This window comes from Myotis myotis, unplaced genomic scaffold (assembly GCF_014108235.1).
Source record: "Myotis myotis isolate mMyoMyo1 unplaced genomic scaffold, mMyoMyo1.p scaffold_m19_p_5, whole genome shotgun sequence".
Classification (NCBI taxonomy): domain Eukaryota; kingdom Metazoa; phylum Chordata; class Mammalia; order Chiroptera; family Vespertilionidae; genus Myotis; species Myotis myotis.
In genome coordinates this window covers 93,088,458-93,104,966 of record NW_023416357.1, presented here as the reverse complement: position 1 = coordinate 93,104,966, position 16,509 = coordinate 93,088,458, and the positions used below count along the sequence as shown (strand labels likewise).

General features: G+C 43.6%; 2 protein-coding genes across 2 annotated transcripts in view; both read right to left on the bottom strand.

Annotated features, from left to right (window-relative positions):
• Nucleotides 1–5,336, bottom strand: part of LOC118655912 (mitochondrial import receptor subunit TOM6 homolog) — a 29,266-nt gene extending 23,930 nt beyond the window's left edge. The window contains exon 1 of the mRNA XM_036308484.1: nt 5,315–5,336. Within this exon, the coding sequence (XP_036164377.1) occupies nt 5,315–5,336 (22 nt within the window). The remainder of the gene's footprint in view (nt 1–5,314) is intronic.
• CPPED1 (calcineurin like phosphoesterase domain containing 1) overlaps nt 1–16,509 on the bottom strand; it is a 111,800-nt gene that overhangs the window by 79,517 nt on the left and 15,774 nt on the right. Inside the window, exon 2 of the mRNA XM_036309796.1 lies at nt 9,597–9,815. Coding sequence (XP_036165689.1) covers nt 9,597–9,815 — 219 coding nt within the window. The remainder of the gene's footprint in view (nt 1–9,596; nt 9,816–16,509) is intronic.

Below are 16,509 nucleotides of genomic sequence, written 5' to 3'. Positions count from 1 at the left end.
TTTTTTTTTCCATTGATTTTTAGAGAGTTGAAGGGAGCTGAAGAGAGATAGAAAGAAACATTGATGTGAAAGAGACACATCGATTGGTTGCCTCCCACACAGGCCAGACCAGTCCTGGGATCGAGCCTGCAACCAAAGTACAGACCGGAATCGAACTCAAGACCCTTCAGTCTATAGGCTGATGCTCTATCCACTGAGCCAAATCGGCTAGGGTCATACCCTCTCTTTTCAATGTCTCAGAATCATTTCTAAATCCAATTCCATTTTTCACTTTGGTCCCAACAGAAATGGTCCCAAAAACTCAAATATAAGATGCTCTGGATCATTTTAACTTTGAAACTAAAATGGATTCTGTGTTAACACAGAAGTTAACTTGGGGAACAACATTAAATCAGAGGGAGTTTAGATAAAGACTTCTGCTTCTAGTGATCAAAGGTTTCTTAATCTATAAATCCAAAGAGTTCAATACTGAAGATCCATATGTTCTTATCCAAAAGGGTCTGTGCCAAATAGCATTCGAAATTTGAAGTTTTTCAAACTTTAAAATACCAATACTGGGCATAGGGCAAATAACAAATAACACTTGAAGCTGGGTCTTGAGTATCATTTCCCTAGCAAATATTTGAACATATGAATATTCTCACTAAGTAGGATAAATAGAGACTATAAATAGCCTCATGCCAGTACAGGTCAGTTATGCTGCCAACTGAATAAGTTTCAAAATTACGATAAACCTCTTAGTTTTCAGAGCTTTCTGAATTTACGAATGGCAGGTAAGTGATTATGCACGTATATATTACCCAACGCAAAGAGCCAGGTCTAAGTCTCCTGACCATTCTACATAAAGATCCTTTTAAAGCAAAAATGTTTGGTTGTCTTCCTGGATATTTTCGTCAAGTTCTGTTTAGGAAGCCCTGAATGGCAGAAGTCACCCTGACTTAATTATTCAAACTGGTTACAAAGCAAAATAAAACCTACAAACTTAAAGCATTTCCCTTTGAAAGCTGGGCATGGTAAGACTAAAATACTGATAGCTTTCTTGCTAAACACCATTATCTTTAATAGTTGAAGGGACTTTTCACAAACCACTTGCATACACAATTGTACCTAATACATTTGTTGGCAGAGAAACGGCACCAGGTGTTAGATCAGTGGAGTCAGACCAGACCTCGGTTCAGCAACCTCGGTACTTGAGTGCTGACTAAGAAAGAATTCAGAGCCAAGTTTCAAACTATAAGAGAAAGTTTACTTAGAAAGTCACAGAGGTAGAAGTGAGTCGTAGAAGAAAAGGGCTCAGGAAACAAGTTACAGAGGCAAAGAAGGACGCGTGGAGCTTAGGAGAGGGAGGCGAGGAAAACGGGCCTGGGGGACTCCATAGAGAGAGCCTCAGCCCTTGGGGATATTTATCTGGAGGCCACAGGGGAGGATCCCAATAGCGATGCATCAGCTTTCCAGGTATGTCTGCTCAGGGCCTTGGTCTCTGCTGACTGGTCAGTGCCAGGCAGGGGGTCATTAGCCAGTGCAGCTGGTCCTGAGGTCAGCCAATGTGTCACTTACCTGGTTTTGCTGCTTTTCTGGACCTGGAGCTGAAACTTGAACTGAGGCCTAGATGTATTTGATGCACATCAAAAGCTCATTGTCCTGGGGGCTTAATGCTTAAGGACTGTTCACCGGCCCCTTGTTCGTTCCCCCCTCGAAGGGGGTCTAACACACATGACTAGCAACATGCTAGGGGAGGGAAAGGTCAGGGGAGGGTCCGAACCCCATGACCAGCGATATGCTAGGGGAGGAAAGGTTACCCTAGCACAGGGGTGGGAAACCTTTTTGTGAGTGCGTGCCAAAACCAGCAAAATCTCTGACTCAAAATTCTTCTGCGTGCCAACCCTAATTTTTTGAGAACATGTTACGCCTACTTGATATCTCTTAAGGTGTACGTATGTGAAGAACCTTGAAGAAATAATAAAATTCATTCAAGTGACAAAAACAAAGTATATGATGATGAAAAATACATTTATTTTTTAATGTATACATGTTATGTAAAATTATTTATTTATCTAAGATGCACCTATACTGAATTTATCTGAAAAATAAAAAAGTCGATATTAAAAAAAAAACAACTATAAGTGGAAGATTATAAGAGAGGGTTTTGCGTGCCAGCAAGTTACTGGCATGCCATGTTTGGCACGCGTGCCAGGGGTTGCCCACCCCTGCCCTAGCATATCACTGGTCCTTGTTTTCCCAGTTTTGCCCATTGCTAAGCACCCGGAGCTGTCCGCCCCGGTGACCTTCTGCACCTGGCCTATCGTCCTTCCTATGCTCTTATTGTCTAACTGCCTACCACACACTGAAAAGCAAAAAAAAAAAAAAAATTCAGGGCCCTGTGCATTTTAGTCTAGTAGTTGCTTCTCAAACTTGACTGTCCATAAAATTCACCTGCGGATCTGTTGCACTGCTGACTGTCTCACTGGGTCTGGGCGGGCATTTCACACAAGCTCCTGGCTGCTCTCTAGGGACCACCCTTCTTGTAGGTGGCTGCTAAGAGACACGCACGAGGTTGGGAAATACATGGACTTGAGTTAGATCCTGACTCCACCACTGACATGCTGAGTGACCCTGGGGTAAGTACTTAACTGCTCTGAGCCAGTTACCACCATCAGTAAAAATGAAAACAACAGTGACACCTCCTTTTCATGACTATAATGAGTAGGTGAGCTAGCAACAGTTCCTGGCAGATAACAGACCTGGAGGTCCACCCTAAGCCATCTGTGGCAGGCTACATAATGGGCACCCAAAGATGTCCACATCCCAATCCCCAAAATCTGAATATGTTATCTTACATGGCAAGAGGGGAATTTGCAGATGTGATAAATTAAGGATCTTGAGATGAAGAGATTATCCTAGGTTATCTGAATGAGCCAACATATTCACAAGTGTTTTTATAAAATTAAGTAGGACTAATAGAAATATAGAATCAAAGGTCAGAGGGAAGATGCTCTTTCTGGCTTTGAAGATGAGGGAAAGAGCCTAGTGTGTAGTCTCTAAAGCAGAAACCTTTAGAAGGAAGGCTTCTCTGAAGATCCATGTTAGACTTCTGACTTCCAGCATTTTAAGAGGATAAATTTGTGTTGTTTGAAGCCACTAAGTTTGTGATAATTTGTCACAGCAGTCATAGGAAACTAACACACCATCTAGGAATAATGCTAGTGCAGTCTTGCCTCACATCACATAATAAAGGATTTCCTGAGGCTGAGTCACCACGTGAAAGGAAATCAGGTAACAGCTGACCACGTGGAGGTCAACACACAAAGAATTCTTTAAGGAGACTTTCCATCAAGGGAAGAATTCCTTCCACATTTTCTGTTTGATTGGTTATGGCAATTTTTAATAAACAGGGCTGGACACGTGTGTTAATAACAAACTATACTAATGGCAGAAAGGAATCTCTTGCACTGTAATTGTATTATCCTGTTCCCACTTGTCAGCTTCCCACATAATTGCTGAAATCTAACAAGGCTCCTGGGGACAGTATCAGTGGGTCGATGCCTCAACGTCAGGAGGACCGAAGAAAGTAACCCTGGGCTTAAGACTGAAGGACTGAAAATCAATGGTCTCAATATTTATACAAATCTTCATTTGCTATTTGTAATGTGGCTTCTCCCATAGAGAAGCTTTATGAAAATATAAAATACCAAGATAACAAAAAAGATGTCTGTAGAATGAAACATGTTTTGCCCTGCATTCTTCAGCTCCAACAGCTCCTCTTAGCACCTCTGGTTTTGCATTTCCCGTACCAGAAGCTGAGCTCCGTGGAAGGGTCTGGGTATCCTCTCTCCAACTACCACATGCACAGCATCTAGCACTGTTACACACTAAAAATTTGCGGATGAACAAATATTATGATAGATATTTGTAATGAAAAAGCATATTATGACTTTCATTAGGAAAAGAATTACCCATAAAGTTCTTTTTCTCCAGTTTGAACTTAAAACGACTTGGCCCAAGATATTACTTATGTGGAACTGAGAGTATGCTTTCTGATTTTATTTGCCTATGAATACATGCATTTAACAATGTGCTAAGCAGTCAAAGCAAATAATTACTTTTCTAGTGTCTGCCCCTGAATAAAAACTAAATGAGGAGGAAGCCACTAATTGCATATTTAAAAATGATAACTAGTTTTAAAACATTCTGCTTAATCTCAGACCACAACACTCAAACAGTCACAGTCCTTTCATTGGCTCAGTTACAACCCCACAAAACAGCCCAACTCTTCAGACCAGATATAAATTCTTCTTGAGTCGCACTGAATATAAAATACATATTCAAACCAGTTCACATTTACGAGGTCTTCTGACCAACAGTAGGGCTGATCATAAAAACCATATCTTTCAATTTACGGGGCTTCCTCACAACCAGAGGGTCCCCAGTCACCAACACCAACCTCATTCTCAAGCTCCTTCGGGCCACAAGACTCCCTAAAGCGGCAGCAGTAACCCATGGCAAGGGGCATCAATCTGATACAGGACTCATTGCTCTAGGGAACAAGGCAGACAGGGAGGCGAGAAGGGCAGCCACACACCAGCCTGCAGAATCCCAGCTCTTCACTATGCGGGCTCTTAACCCCTCCCACGCCACAGAGGAACTCTCCTGACACACAGGCAGAAGCTGCTGGGAAGGGACCTAGCTCACCACGGCAGGAAAACTATCCTCCCACAACAACAGACACCCAAATCCCAACCCAGACTCACCACTCCCTCCACACAGGAAAAAGGAAAGCTGAAAGACTGAGGAAGAAATCACTAAGAAATTATTTAAAAAATAATAATATGAAGGGATAGCAAATAAAGTTTCAAAACATATAAGAGACCTGAAATCCATAAATATGTCACAATATATATTTATATGCTGTATATGAGGCCCCTATAACCATAAGAAATGCAAAAAAATTCACTGTTAATAACTCATTCTCCAATTGCCCCCCTTAAAAATCAAACTGCCCATGCCCTAACCGGTTTGGCTCAGTGGATAGAGCGTCGGCCTGTAGACTCATGGGTCCCAGGTTCGATTCCGGTCAAGGGCATATACTTTGGTTGAGGGCACATCCCCAGTAGGGAGTGTGCAACAGGCAGCTGATCGATGTGTCTCTCTCATCCATGTTTCTAACTCTCTATCCCTCTCCCTTCCTCTCTGTAAAAAAATCAATAAAATACATTTTTTTTAAAAAATCAAACTGCCCCCCTGTGGGGCGTGTGCCCCACATTGGGAACCACTGCTCTAGCCCTTTGGGAGATTATCTCTACACTCTCAACCTCACTTGCCACCTCCTTCGGCAGCATGCCGGCCAGTTCTCTCCAGGCCTACCACTGACTCTCCCCTTGATCCTCCGCTAGAGCTGGGAGACTGGGTATTTCTCCAGGCATCCTACAGCACGGGGACGCTAAAGCCCGAAAGGACAGGACCACACCAGGCACTCCTGACCACACCAACAGCGGTCAAGCTACAGGGAGGGATATTCATCCTGGGTCTACTCCTCCAAGTTGAAGTGAACCCCTGCACCCCAGACTCCACCACCAATCAGCTTGGGTAGCTGAGGGTCAGCCTCGGACCGACTGGCCTCAAATTTACAAAAATTTCCGAGGAACCGTAAGCCCTGGACCCTTAACCTACTCCCCTATGAGCCAGGCTTCCCCCATTGCCCCTCACTGTCCTGTTTGTGCTGGTCCCTGTCTTTTGGCCCCTGCTCTGGCCAGCCCCCTCCCTACTGCAGAACACTTACCCTATCCTTCCTCAAAGAAGTCCCTTCTCCTTTTCATCCCAGGACTGAACACAGTTACTGATGTTCTTATGGGATTGTTATCTGCAGGGAGATTTCATAGACTTTTCCTGGGACCAACTAAGCTGGCTAGAAGTCAACTCTGGGGATTAACTTAACTAGAATTCAGCCTGGGAGGCCCTTACTCACTCTTTATTCTGGCTGGTAGTATTCCTCGAAGTCACCCATGTCATTTTTTACTTTTTATTGAGCCATTGCCTTCTACCATCTGGTTGAAATTACGCTGTATCTGTTAGAGTCTACAATGACCTCCCAAGCCTTCTCCTCCTCTTACTGTGTATGCAGGTCTACCCCATACCTCTTTAACACCTCCTAAGTCCTCACTATCTCTCTCGAACCCTCAACCTAACACATCAGCTCCTCAACACCACCAACCCCACTCTCGCGCAGGACTGATGGCTCTGTCTTCCCCTCTCATCAACTAGCTACACGGCAGCCCCAGCCTCCTTATACACATGGGCCACCTCCAGTCTACCCTTCCACTGTAAGATACATGGAGGGCCCCTGTTCCAACTCGTGTGCCTTGGTGAACTTTATAACTTCCAACTCACAGAAATGACAAGAGGAACGCTCTCAGGCAGAGCCGTTCAGTCACTCCAGTCATAATTAAACAACATAACTGAACACTCATCCAACAAAGTCCCCATCTTAGGACCAGTTACAACCAACACTGTCTTAGCATATCAGGCACCTCTTTGCACCAACAGAACACTCCCTGCAGGAAAAGTTTTAGGATATCTTGATCAACGTTTATGCAACTTTACTCTCAACCCAACAGCCCCTTTTTGAAACCATGTGCCTCCCCATTTGATTATCAGCCTGGCCCATCATCTCAGCAACCTTCCCAACGACCAATACCTCCCAGTTCTGTTTGGGTCAACCCCTTTCCTGTGCCAGCTATTTCCCATGGCAGATTTGCAACTCTCAATTAAATCTAACTGCCGTCGACTGCCCTCCCACAGACTCACACATTCTAAATTTTGGGTGGAGACGGAGAGGAAATATATCTTTTTTGAGAACACCACCACTGGGGCTACACAGGTCAATCCCAAAGGCCCTTTCCAGCCCCTTATGGGGGGCAACCTTGGCTGGAACTTTGTGAAAATGAGAACAACAAGGTCACTGGTTCTTCACCAGTGAGAACACTTTCTGCTTAAAAATCAGGGAATCTTCTTTCTGTGTGACACCAATACCTGTCTCCCAGCCAACTGGACTGGGACCTGCACCCTAATCTGTCTTGCCCCAAAATAGACATTGCCCCTAATAATCAGTCCTTTAAGTTTCCTCTCACTGCTTATGCTCAGTCTTGGTCTTTTTCTGGTGACAATATGACTGAATACATTAACATAATTCAGAACAAGTAGTAAACATCTACAAGAACATGTTATGTAATTCTAGCGAGTCCCATAATACTCTATTTTTAAAGAAAAGAAACCAGACTGTCAAACCTCAGAGGGAAGGCAGGGGAGGAGGGGGGGTAAGAGATCAATCAAAGGACTTGTATGCATGCATATAAGCATAACCAATGGACACAGACAATAGGGGGGTGAGGGCATGTGCTGGGGGGTAGAAGTGGCCGGGGAGAGGTCAATGGGGTGGCGGGGGGGGGGGGGGGGGTAGGGAGGGGGGAGGCATATGTAATACTTTAAACAATAAAGAATTTAAATTATTTTAAAAAAGAAAAGACACCGGACAGAAAAATGCTAAATTCAGAATCCGATTTTCAAGTGTCCAATAAAAACAGAAACTTGCTCACTGTGTGACCCTGAGTGAGCTCTCTAGCTGATGCTGCAGTGCTGACTGGTCCCAAAAACCCAGCTAACTGCAGATCAGACCATTTGGGAGTAGCATTAATCTGTCTGGTCAACTAACACCTTATCTTGGTTTACTTCAAGTCCTACTATGACTTCTAACTCTTTTAGAAACTGAGCACTCTGTGGTCACTGTAGCACTGTACAATCTCAGCACCTAGGAACCCTTGGCCAAGAGTCACCAGGTGGCCAAGGTCATAGGCAACTAAGATTTTACCTCCCTATAGAACAAAACTCACCACCTTCCTGTGAATGTGTTTCTGTACCAAGCTGCTAAGGTATTCAGCACCTGATTGGAAGTATAGAGTCAGTCATCTGCCACTGTGCTATACAGCTCCAGACTGTTGAGGTTTTAAATTCTTGCTGCCATCAACGGCTCTTGGTTCAGAAACTGAGGCCTTAAGAAGGTAAGGAGTGTGTCCAAGATAACCCAGTGCATCAGGAGCAGATGTGGAGCTGAAGTCCCAGCCACCTGAGCCCGAGTGTTCAGGTCTTTCTCCCTCTTTTCCATCCGGCCACCTTTGTAGAGGCCCAATCGCAGGACAGGCTACTTCTCTAGAGATTACATCACTGGATTCTACCTGCTGGGAGTGGATGACGTGGGCATGTGCACATTGATGAGTTTGTGTAAAATGCTAGTAAACAGATGCGGGAAGGTCTGAGGGTTCTCCCTGCTGATTACACTGCAGGGAGAGCAATTCTGGGCAGCCCCTTTTCCATTCGTTTATCTTCCTTCTGGGATTGTTTTGCAGAGGTAGGATGGAAAACAAGTGAGCCTTGATGGGGAGAAATTAGTACACTTTGGCTTACTGCAAAGGAACCTTGGCTTCTAAAGGTGTTACACATCATTGCAGGAGTCTTGGTTTACAAGCTAACATCAGATGAAAACAAACACCTATAGCCACTGCAGTGTTTTCTGCAGTAGTCCTTGGTCATTGCTATTCCACTAAGCAGAGACCAGGACCTAGATAAGAGAGGCCATGGATGCCTGCTCTGCCTCCCTGAGGGGCAGGGGCAGTTTCCACTTGCTTATACTTGCTCATTGGGCTATCAGAGAAGGACATCAGGGTAGGGGAAGGAAAAAAAGGAAGTGAGTTCTAGAAGGCATCTATTATTTTCACATTCCCGTGGGCCTCCACGGCCATGCAGCATACTCTTCCTTAGGGGACCCATCCTGTTCTTCAGACCACGTGGCTGCAGCGGAGTGGACCCCACACCCTGGCTTCAGTGGGCCACATGAGCTGGTTGGGTGTTGGTCTGGGGCTGTGACTATACCACCAAGAATCAGGTACTTTCTTTCTGTTGTGGCTTCTGTAAAAAGGATATAAACCACAGCTCCAGGAACCACTAACTAGAGAGCGCCTACGTGATAATGAAGTCAAGCCAGAGGAAAGCAGGGCTGAGCAATGGAGAGTCCAAGTCCCAAAACAACCTCTGAGTCTCTGGATCCAGCCACACCTGAAAGCCAACTCTACCTCTGATATTTACAGTGCCATTAGGTTACCTTAGAAACAATTAATTAAAAACAATTAATCCAGATTAAGTTAGATTTCTGTCACTTGAAACTAAAAAAGCACTAGCAAATACAGGAGAAATAAAATTGGGAGAAGAGACAATTACATTTATGGATATAGTTATCTGGAAGCAGTTCAAGTTTGTCCCCTGGAAATAAAGCAAGGTGACACGTGGGAATCTGCTCCATTTTTCATATTAAGCTCAGATCATCAGAACTGCAGCTCTGCCTAATTACTGTGATTAATCTCACCAAATTCTAAATATAAAATGAGTGTGCATTTGTCTGATGTTTGATGATACTGCAACCGTCATGAAGAGAAGAAATGAGCCATTACCGAATAAAGACAACTTTTAAGGGGAATCATTTTTTTTTTCTGACCAAATGCAGTTATAACTGGGTAAAGGAGAAAAGGTCACAGAGACAACTCGGATCTTACCTGGCATGGCATGGATGAGGTCCCCACACACAACAAAGAATCTGGGCTTGGGGTTCAGCTTGTTGATGGCCTGAATGGCTTGCTCAGTTAGACGAATCTCCTGCCCCCACTCATCTCCACCATTGTCACAGTCCCCAGTGGTCCAGGCCTTCATCAGTCCAAATTGTGGGTCTGCACCCTGGATGAAGTAGAATGGGCCTTTCCATTCCTTTTCCTGTTCTTTAAGAAATAAAAGGAAAGAGGAGAAATATGATTAAGGCTGCCAGGGAAAGCATCCAGGTTACCGTGCAAGTAGATACAATATTTTTCTTAAATTAAGTAGGTCATTTTAATAAGCTGCTGTCCAAACATACCATTTTCCTGTCATAGTCTAGAGGATGTTGATTTATACTAATTATGCCTGGGACCTGGTGTCTCCCAAAGGCCAGGACAAACGACGTGGGCCTCCACGGCCATGCAACAAGCTATTTGTCTAAAAGCGAGCTGGCCAACATGGAGCTCAGAGGCACAACAGCCCACTACAGAGAGGATATTAATGCTCAATAATAGGTTTTTAATTAGAATTTAAAAAACCCAACTGAAAGCTGCCAGAAGTATTATATTTAAATGACTAGGTGAAGTACTCTCAAATCTTTTAGCCAGGCTTAATGGCACAATTTGCACTGTTTCAGGGGATGTGACAGAATTTCAATTATAAAACTTGGAGCTCAGAAGTTCTGGCTATCTGGTGGGCTATGCTGTGCCAGAAATGAAATGTTGAAATGAGTTAGTCGATGTGAAAAAAAAAAAAATCGATGCTAACATTTCAAAGGCAGCATGATGTGGGCATAAGTGAGGTGTGATGATGTGTGTGTGGGGGTGGGCGGGGCGGAGAGAAAGGGGATTCTTGGAAAGGGAGCTAGGTCACATGCACTGAAATGATCAGGCTTGCCTTCCTATTGGTTCCGCTAGCCCAAAGCTTCACCAGCCACAGGTATCTACCCCTTTCTGCCAAAGAACCACGCCAGTGCCTGCTTCTTCAGAGCTGGGATGACCATTCATGGGCATGGAGGCCCTGTGGACTTCAAACTTTATTTTTTTGCCAAAGGATCCTTTCTTCAACCAAAACCTCAGGTGGCAGGCCAATGCTGTAAACACGGAGCTGTCCCTGTCCAGCTGGGGTCTGGGGATGGCACAGTCTGAAGCCCCGATCTGCAGCCCTGGTATTTACCCTCCAAGGGAACTGAAGCCCGGAGCAGTGACCTGCCTTGCCCAACGGCCCAGGAGCAATAAGTGACAGGGCTAAAACTACCCCACTATCTTAAAACTGTTTTCTTTTTAAAAATAAATTAATGTATTTTCCATGTTAACCGAGTAAGTGGCATTTCTTTCGGAAGTCACGAAAATGTTATAATTTCCAAAACTCCTTGGAATAATCTCACGTCTCCACGTTCGATTCATGCGTTTACTCAGTAAGCACTTACTGAGAGCCTAGTTTCCCAGGCCCCATTCGGGGTGCTGACCACACAGGGATGGACCAAGACAGGTGAGGTCTCTGCTCTCCTGGACTTAGTTCTCATGGGGGAGATAGACAAGGACATAAGCAGAGAAGTGAGCTAGAAGGTACCAAGGGCTATGTGAGGACGAAGAGGGAAGCGATGGCTAATTTAAATTGGATGGAGAGGGAAGGCCTCTCTGAGACAGTGTCATTTAAGCTGAGATCTGTACAGCAAGAAGGAGCCAGTTGTCCGTAACTTTTTAAAATCCCTTTTAAAAACCCTCCCACCCACCATACTTAGCTTACTATCACCTTAAAGTGCACCTCTGGCTTTAGGCTTCCCTTCCTTCTTAATTCCTTTATCAGAACTTAAAGACAGCCACGCAAACAAACATAACCACCTGTACATACTTTATAGAACAAATTGTATATGCGTGATAATCCACCAGTTCTTGACCTATAGCTCAGAGTGTTAGCTGCTTGGTGAATCACAGCCAACCTGAGCTCAATCTGAACAAAGACTGAACAAAACCCTGGTGTATGCATCTCCCTGCTAAGGACAGCAAGCGATTCTGCAAGATAATGGATTCAACTCATTCACTGAGACCTTACTGTGTGTCACAAAGGCCCCAAAGACCCCTGTGTCACAATACATCCTTGTGCAGTCCCCTCCTCTTGAGTGTGGGCTGGACCTGGTGACTGTCTTCTAATAAACAGAATACGGTGATAGGATGTCTGTCCCTTCAAGAAGTAGGCTAAACCAAGATATAGAAATAGCCTAAATGTCCTGCCTACCGATGAATGGATAAAGAAAATGTGGTATATACGTGCATAGAGTGGAGTATTATTCAGTCTTAGACTGTTAAATAAAAAAAATCACAACATAACAATAGCTGTCGGTGTGAATGAAGCAAAATCATACCTATTCTTTCATCAGATTAGCAAAAAAGTAGAGCATAGTTTTTGGTGTGCCGCAGAATTTTAGTAATTAGCTTATGTGTGCCAGTAGATGAAAAAGATTGAAAATCAATAGTCATTGTCTCAAAAGGTATTAAAATAAAAATTTCATTATTACTTGTTTATTTAGTGAAATCTTAGATAGAATCTCAATTTTATGATAATAATGTACAAAATAGATTTGACCTAAAATGTGTGACGGCTCACATTTCACTATTCCATTTACCTTATGTACTTAATAAAGGAAATTTGTTGACTCAGGACTCTGCATTCTCAAAATAACCTGGATTCTCTTAAGATTCCTGCTACAGAAGCTGGTGGTCTTTGGTCTCATCTTAACTTTAATAAAGGCCGAATTAAAGATATCTGAGGCCTGTAATCCTTAGTTCTAAAAGGAAGAATCTTTGGTATACATCTATACTTCCCCCAGCCCCTCAGAAGGGCAAATTTTTATATTATGAGAATAAATTAACATTTGCATTAAATTATTTCACCAAAGTCCAGAGTTACCCGCAGAGCAGGGCGTAGGTATTAGTTAGCTGACATCTACAAGAGCCGGGGGAGAGCTGTGATGCTTTCCCTTCCAGGGCAGGGCAAGTGTCTTCCCCGGGAGGAGCCCAGATGCTCTCTTTAGATTCCCTGAAGCACTGTTCTGACAGCTCAGGCCGTGGAGTTTGGATGTGCTGAGGTCCCTTCCTAAAGCACCCTGATACAGTAGAAAAGACACTTAAGGATCGAGTAGCGGGGAGAGGGTTGTTTGTTTGTTTTCCTAGTCAACTTAAGTATCAGACTGTCTGGTTAAAGAGTAAATGAAATGCCTGGAAATGGAGGCTAAGGCGGAGAGAAAAGGCAAGGATGACAGTGTGACAGTGAAGCAAGCTGCACCAGGGCTCAGAGGGCGGGGCTGGGCCGACACCTCAGTCAAGGTGTGGCCAAGGAACCACCAGCAGCAGCACCACCTGGAAGTTTGTGGTAAAGGCAGAATCTTAAGCCTACCCCAGAGTTAGAATCTGTATTTTAACAAGTGCCAGGTGACTGAATGCAAATCCAAATGTGAGAAGCACTGGCCTGCAATTAATTAAGGAACTGCTTTAACATGTTCATAAGACACAGAAGCAAAGTGATGATTGTTTCCCTAAATTGAAATAATGGCTTGGAGGATTTCCTTGTTGTTGTTAGTGGTAATGTTTTTACGGTTTTGCGTTGTTTTGTATATGTTCCTATTCATTTTTAGGTCCCTGTCTGTGCCGAGCTCAGGTATTTGGTCCTAAACATTTCTTAGTATTATTCATTGCTATCTAATCATCACCCTTTAAACTGCCTGTACTACTGAGCTAAGTGAGCCTGTTTATGGCAGCCCATCCTGGAAGGCCAAAGGCTTACCTTACAGAAGCCTACCTTTTCCCAATGAAGAACTTGAAATTGTCAGTGATGGAAGGGTTCCCAAAGTTACTTTAACCAACCCTCTCATTTAACCAGTGGGGGATACTGAGGCCCCACTAGGGATCTTAGTCATGGCTCACGTTCAAGGTCACACAGTTAATAAGCAGCAGCTTTCATAGAATCTCAGTGCAGCCAGGCCAGTCTGAAGAGGAGAGGGCCACAAAGAAGATGGAACCTGCCTGAGCTGCCTGGAAGTTGTCTACCTCCACAAGGACACTTTTGTCTCCAAAAAGTCTCCTTTGAATGGAACATTTTGGTAAATAAGAAGACTGGACACAAAGATAATGCTGGCAAGGCCCCGAACAATTCCCTGGTATGCTGTGATGCTCACAGTTCCTGCCAACAGCACAGGGCTTTGCGGAGTACAGGCTGGGGGCCGGCACATTCATCTTCTGTGGGATGCTAACTGGTGATTTCTCCAGAGATTACAAACTCCAAATCTTTGGATATGATCTGGCTAGCAGATGTGTTCTATTTGGCTCATACAGGGTTTATAAAATTTCAAATTTGTTGCCAAGATTTTTTTAAAAATATGTTTTTGATTTTTTAAAGGGAGATAGAAACATTTGATCGGCTGCCGCCTACACTCCCCCTACTGGGGGGGTCGAGACTGCAAACTGGGCATGTGCTCTGATAGGGAATCGAACCGGGAACCTCTTGGTTCATGGATTAATGCTCAACCACTGAGCAACACTGGCCGGGCTGTTGTCGCCAACATTTTTAATCATGAGTTTCACATACACGCCTGCCCTTGTGATTTCTCATGGAAAATGGCCATATCAGGCCCCAGTGGAGTGTGCCAATGTCTGGCTGGGGCTGAGCAGTGGCTGCCCCTCTAAAGAGGCATGTGCTTTCAAATTCACCACAGTCCACACCTGGCCTAATTCATCACCGAACCCCTGTAGATATCTGTAATGACAAGCCATTTATCTACGGTAACCCTTCCATTTTTCTTAGTGAAATGGAAGAGGAAACCAAGCAAGGTCAAGAGTAAAGAACTTGATGGAGATCAATAAGGGGCAGAACCAGGCCTAGTATGCTCCAGAGCCCCAACTTCAGGGCAGGTGATCACAGAGGGGAAATTACAGAGAACTATCCAGCTAGGAATACTGAAGTCTGTCCAAATGACAAGCCAGAAAAACAAGCTCTGAGTTGCCATCATAAATTAGCATAATTTATTGTTACCATTGCCTAGATCAAACAGTTAACATAGCCTAAATCAAAATTTTAAATTAATTTATTTTTCAAAGAAAAAGTTGGTTTTAGAAAGAACTTTGATTCATCCATCGTATAGAGAACAACAAAATCTGGCCACCGACTGATAGAGATTGTCATAGTAACCACTGTTCAAAATTAAGGGATAAAAACCAACAGTGAATTTGGGGTGGCATTACACTATGGATAGGAAAGGCTTCTGAGTATTCTTTAAGCATGATCAAGTGCAAAGCAATTGCATACAGAGAAAAAACTTAAACACCTTTAAAAATCCACACAATGCCTTATCATTAATCCTTCCTATGAGACTATTTATGTGCCAATATCCTGTCTGAAAGATAATCAAATTGTAATCACTCTTTGCATTTGCACTTTTAATATCATGAACTAAATGTTTTCTCAAATTTGTCTCTACCAATATATTTCCTCTCATTTTTATTATACCTTTTGGGCATATTTGTCAACTGTTAATGAAAGCTGACTTTTTAATATATACCAAGAATTAGAAATTTCATTGATCCTTTCGCTATTACCAGTTAATCAAAGACTAACTATAATAAATGTACTCCCCAAAGCAAATGAATCACTGCTTTCATCACCCAACTAGGAAAAGGCCTATGGGAGTCAGTTCTGTCATTAATACCTAATACTGTAATAATTTATGCTCTCATGATGTGCTAAACCTGTTTACTTTATAGGCAACTTCAAATACGTCAAGGTGAATACAATGATAATTCAATTTTTATAAAGAAAAGCCTCATTTTCTACGTCTAGCTTGCCTTTTGGAAGACAGACTTAAAATAATAAGATACTGGTTAGGAAGTTTAATTAGCAGGCAGTCTGGTTAACAAGGTTGCTGTTGTCACAATACCACATTATTTTGCACTGTAAGAATATTTCAAAATTCAATGTTTTGGCTCCTGTTAACTTATCTGACTCAAAATAATACATGAATTGGGACTTCAGGGGCCACAATTCTCCATTTGACTAGAAGCCACAGAATTAACAAGAAAGTGGAGTAAAATGCAGTTTTGTGTTTTTCTGGACATGTTCAAGCTCCCAATTTGTCCATTCAGCACTTTAAAGTCAACATTCCCACAAGCAAATTTATCATCTTTCCTTCAAGACTGGCTTCTTCTCCTGATAGCCCAGACTTTGACACCATGGTCCCCAGTCCACCAATCTATAGATGGTAGGGTCATGTGTACCTTTAGCCAACCAGGTAATGCTGTCCACAGCATCTCCCATACTCATCCATCCTCCCCATTTGCAGCGGCACCACCTGTGGCCAGGTGTTAATCACTCCCCCCGAGGGCTACCAGGACAGCTCCATGCAGTGGCCCCCACTCTGATCCACCCCAGGCTATCACCACCAGTGCGACTCTTCCTGAAACCCTTACCCATATCATCGAACTCCCTTGTTAAAGGGCCACATCTCTCTAATCTTTGGGACAAAAGCCCCAAGTTTGCTTTTGCTTTCTAGTATAATGTCCCTGGCATGTGGGAGCCATTCAGTAAACATTTGGTGAAGGGATAAATGAGGACAGCAATGGATCCTCACTCATTACGGCTATTGGGGCTCAAATGTAGCCCAATAGGCCCAAACTTCCCCAGCTGTAAAGATTACTGTTCCCACTAGACGAGTGGCTCTAAACCAGGGATGATTTTGATCCCCAAGGGACATTTGATGTCTGAAGACATTTTTGCATGTCACATTGGGAGGGGGATGGAGCTTCTGGCATCCAATGGATAGAGGGCAGGGGTGGTGCTAAGCATCCCACACTACACAGGGTAGTCCCGCAACAAAGCACAATGCAGCTC